This window comes from Saccostrea cucullata, unplaced genomic scaffold (assembly GCF_032062105.1).
Source record: "Saccostrea cucullata isolate Sc308-1 unplaced genomic scaffold, CSIRO_AGI_Scuc_v1 ctg1249, whole genome shotgun sequence".
NCBI classification, from domain to species: Eukaryota; Metazoa; Mollusca; class Bivalvia; order Ostreida; family Ostreidae; genus Saccostrea; species Saccostrea cuccullata.
Window position 1 is genome coordinate 36,229 of NW_026926547.1, and position 2,195 is coordinate 38,423.

Genomic DNA, 2,195 nt, shown 5'->3' on the forward strand with positions numbered 1-2,195 from the left:
GCTTGTAACATAAACCACAACTGATCAACCATTAAAATTTAATGAGTACAATTGTCTAGGCATGACGGTACCCTTGATTAAAACTGGCCTTGAGGTTAATCTAGTAAATAATTTGCATCTGCTCTCAACCTACTTTTAAAGAAACGAATGAATATCCCCCTTATTAGCTTACAGCTTTATAAGAAGCATCCAATTTTTGTGTGAAGACATTCAAATTTTTTTATGGTTGGCACTGATTGATAATTTTGTGTATTTAGGATCAAGTGACCCCATAGCCTTGTTGTCTCTCCATCCTGCCTCATAGAAGGCGGTGTCGTTTTTGTTTGTAATACACAAGTAAATGTAGCAAATTAGCTTCCAAAATAACAGGGTATTGTGATACTCGTGGTTCGTGATCATGACCTTGCATGGCTAATTCCACCTCCAGCTTGGGAAATTACAAGCTGGGGTAGCCAGAGTTTTGTAAATTAATTTCTTAACAAGTCGGCGCTGGAGACAGGAGAAGCGCAGTCTTACAAACATTGGTCCAGAACGTGTTGATCGTTTTGATCGGGGATTTCACCCCTACACCCCGACCCCCAAAGCGCCATAATTATTTCGATACATTTGTACCCCAACAAAATGTTGCCTTTTAATTCTTATTATGCATTGTGCAACAAAACTGTTTAATGTGTTTGTAAGTTCTAAAGACATCAGAGGTGGGATCAGGTGCCATGGAGGAGTGAGCTTCCCCTGCTGACCGGCATATGTAATGATAAAATATCTCCCCATTTGCCTCAAGTGATTAATAAGAAATGTTCAAACGCTTGAACCAACAGCGAATACAACTAGGGGATGATCATTAATTGATTCTTCGACTTTTTGATTACACTTCACAACATGTTTATAGAAGGAAGTGGTGGTTTCGTTTTTTGCCTTTACACAGAATATTTCGTCTATAGAATTAGATGGTCGCACTATTTGCAAAACTGCGTCAATGTTACAATGTTCCATCACCTGATTAGGATGTAATCGAAACAAACAATGAAAAGCGCATATATAAAGAAACACATGCTTAAAGACGAAATAAGGCTTATTTGAATCGCCAGGTTCATCTTCAACGTTCACAAGATTACTTCTGGATAGACATTTAGTGTACTTTCCTAAATTTTCACATTGTCGGAAACACCTTTTGGTTACCTCGAAGTGAAACATCTTTTTTATCCGCTGATCAATATCTTCACCGACTTTGTACTTTCCTTTCACAACAATGTACATGAGGCATCCGTAAAGCTTTTTGTCTTTCGTTCTCAACTCATCAAAATGAGATACTAATGTTTGTAACAAATTTTTACTTCTTCGAAATTTAGATATCAAGTCATGGTCTCCTGCTAAAATATCAATCTTTAAATGATCTCCAATATCTGAGTAATTTCTTAAATCTTCCCAATTCAGTATTTTACACTCACAATTGGATTGGTTGCATGCTTTTGACAACAATGCATCGTTTAGATGTTTTTCTTTTTCCTGGTGATTGTCTTTTCTTGTGCTATTTAGATCGAGAGGGTCTTCAACTATTCCAGCATCAGTAAAAATCTTTTGATATCTGTGATATATATCAGTTCGAAGACCAATAACAATCTTACATATCTCAATACATGACATTTTTTGTTTTATGATTTTTAGAACTTTAATTACTGTTTTTTCTTCGGAAGGATTTCGATTCCAAAGTCCGAACCAACCATCGATAAAAACAATTTTTCGATCCGTAAGTGATGGTTCTATATTATCACGATAATGTAAATGTTGAGGCTTCCATCCAGCATTGCTGTTTGCGAAGCTTTTTATGGCATTTTTTCCAGTAATTGATACACCGGTACCTAGCTTTCCATGAATTATGAGTATATCTGTTCTCCTTAGATCTGTGAGTACTGTTTCAACTGCTTCATTGTCTTCTGGTTTATTTAATGCTTGCATTTCCTCATCATCATTTACAGGGTCTGCTAATAAAAAAACTTGAATATTTTATTTTATTCTTTCTGACTAAATTGTTTTAAAATAACAATCGATGGTTAATCAAGATTAAATTAAAAAATTTAAATATCTTATGATCTTGTGACCTTTTGGATTTTACAGTCATGAATATTCATGTTTTACGCATGTAAATATCATAACTGTTTTTCATAATCCTCAATCATGTGTAACGACGAAAAGTA

The 2,195-nt window shown here is 35.0% G+C and overlaps 1 protein-coding gene across 1 annotated transcript; it reads right to left on the bottom strand.

Moving 5' to 3' along the window:
• Positions 1 to 776: 776 nt before the first annotated feature.
• On the bottom strand, positions 777 to 1,956 carry LOC134271992 (uncharacterized). Its single transcript, XM_062754226.1, has one exon. The coding sequence runs from the start codon at positions 1,954 to 1,956 to the stop codon at positions 799 to 801; it is 1,158 nt and encodes a 385-aa protein (XP_062610210.1). The 3' UTR covers positions 777 to 798.
• Positions 1,957 to 2,195: the final 239 nt, after the last annotated feature.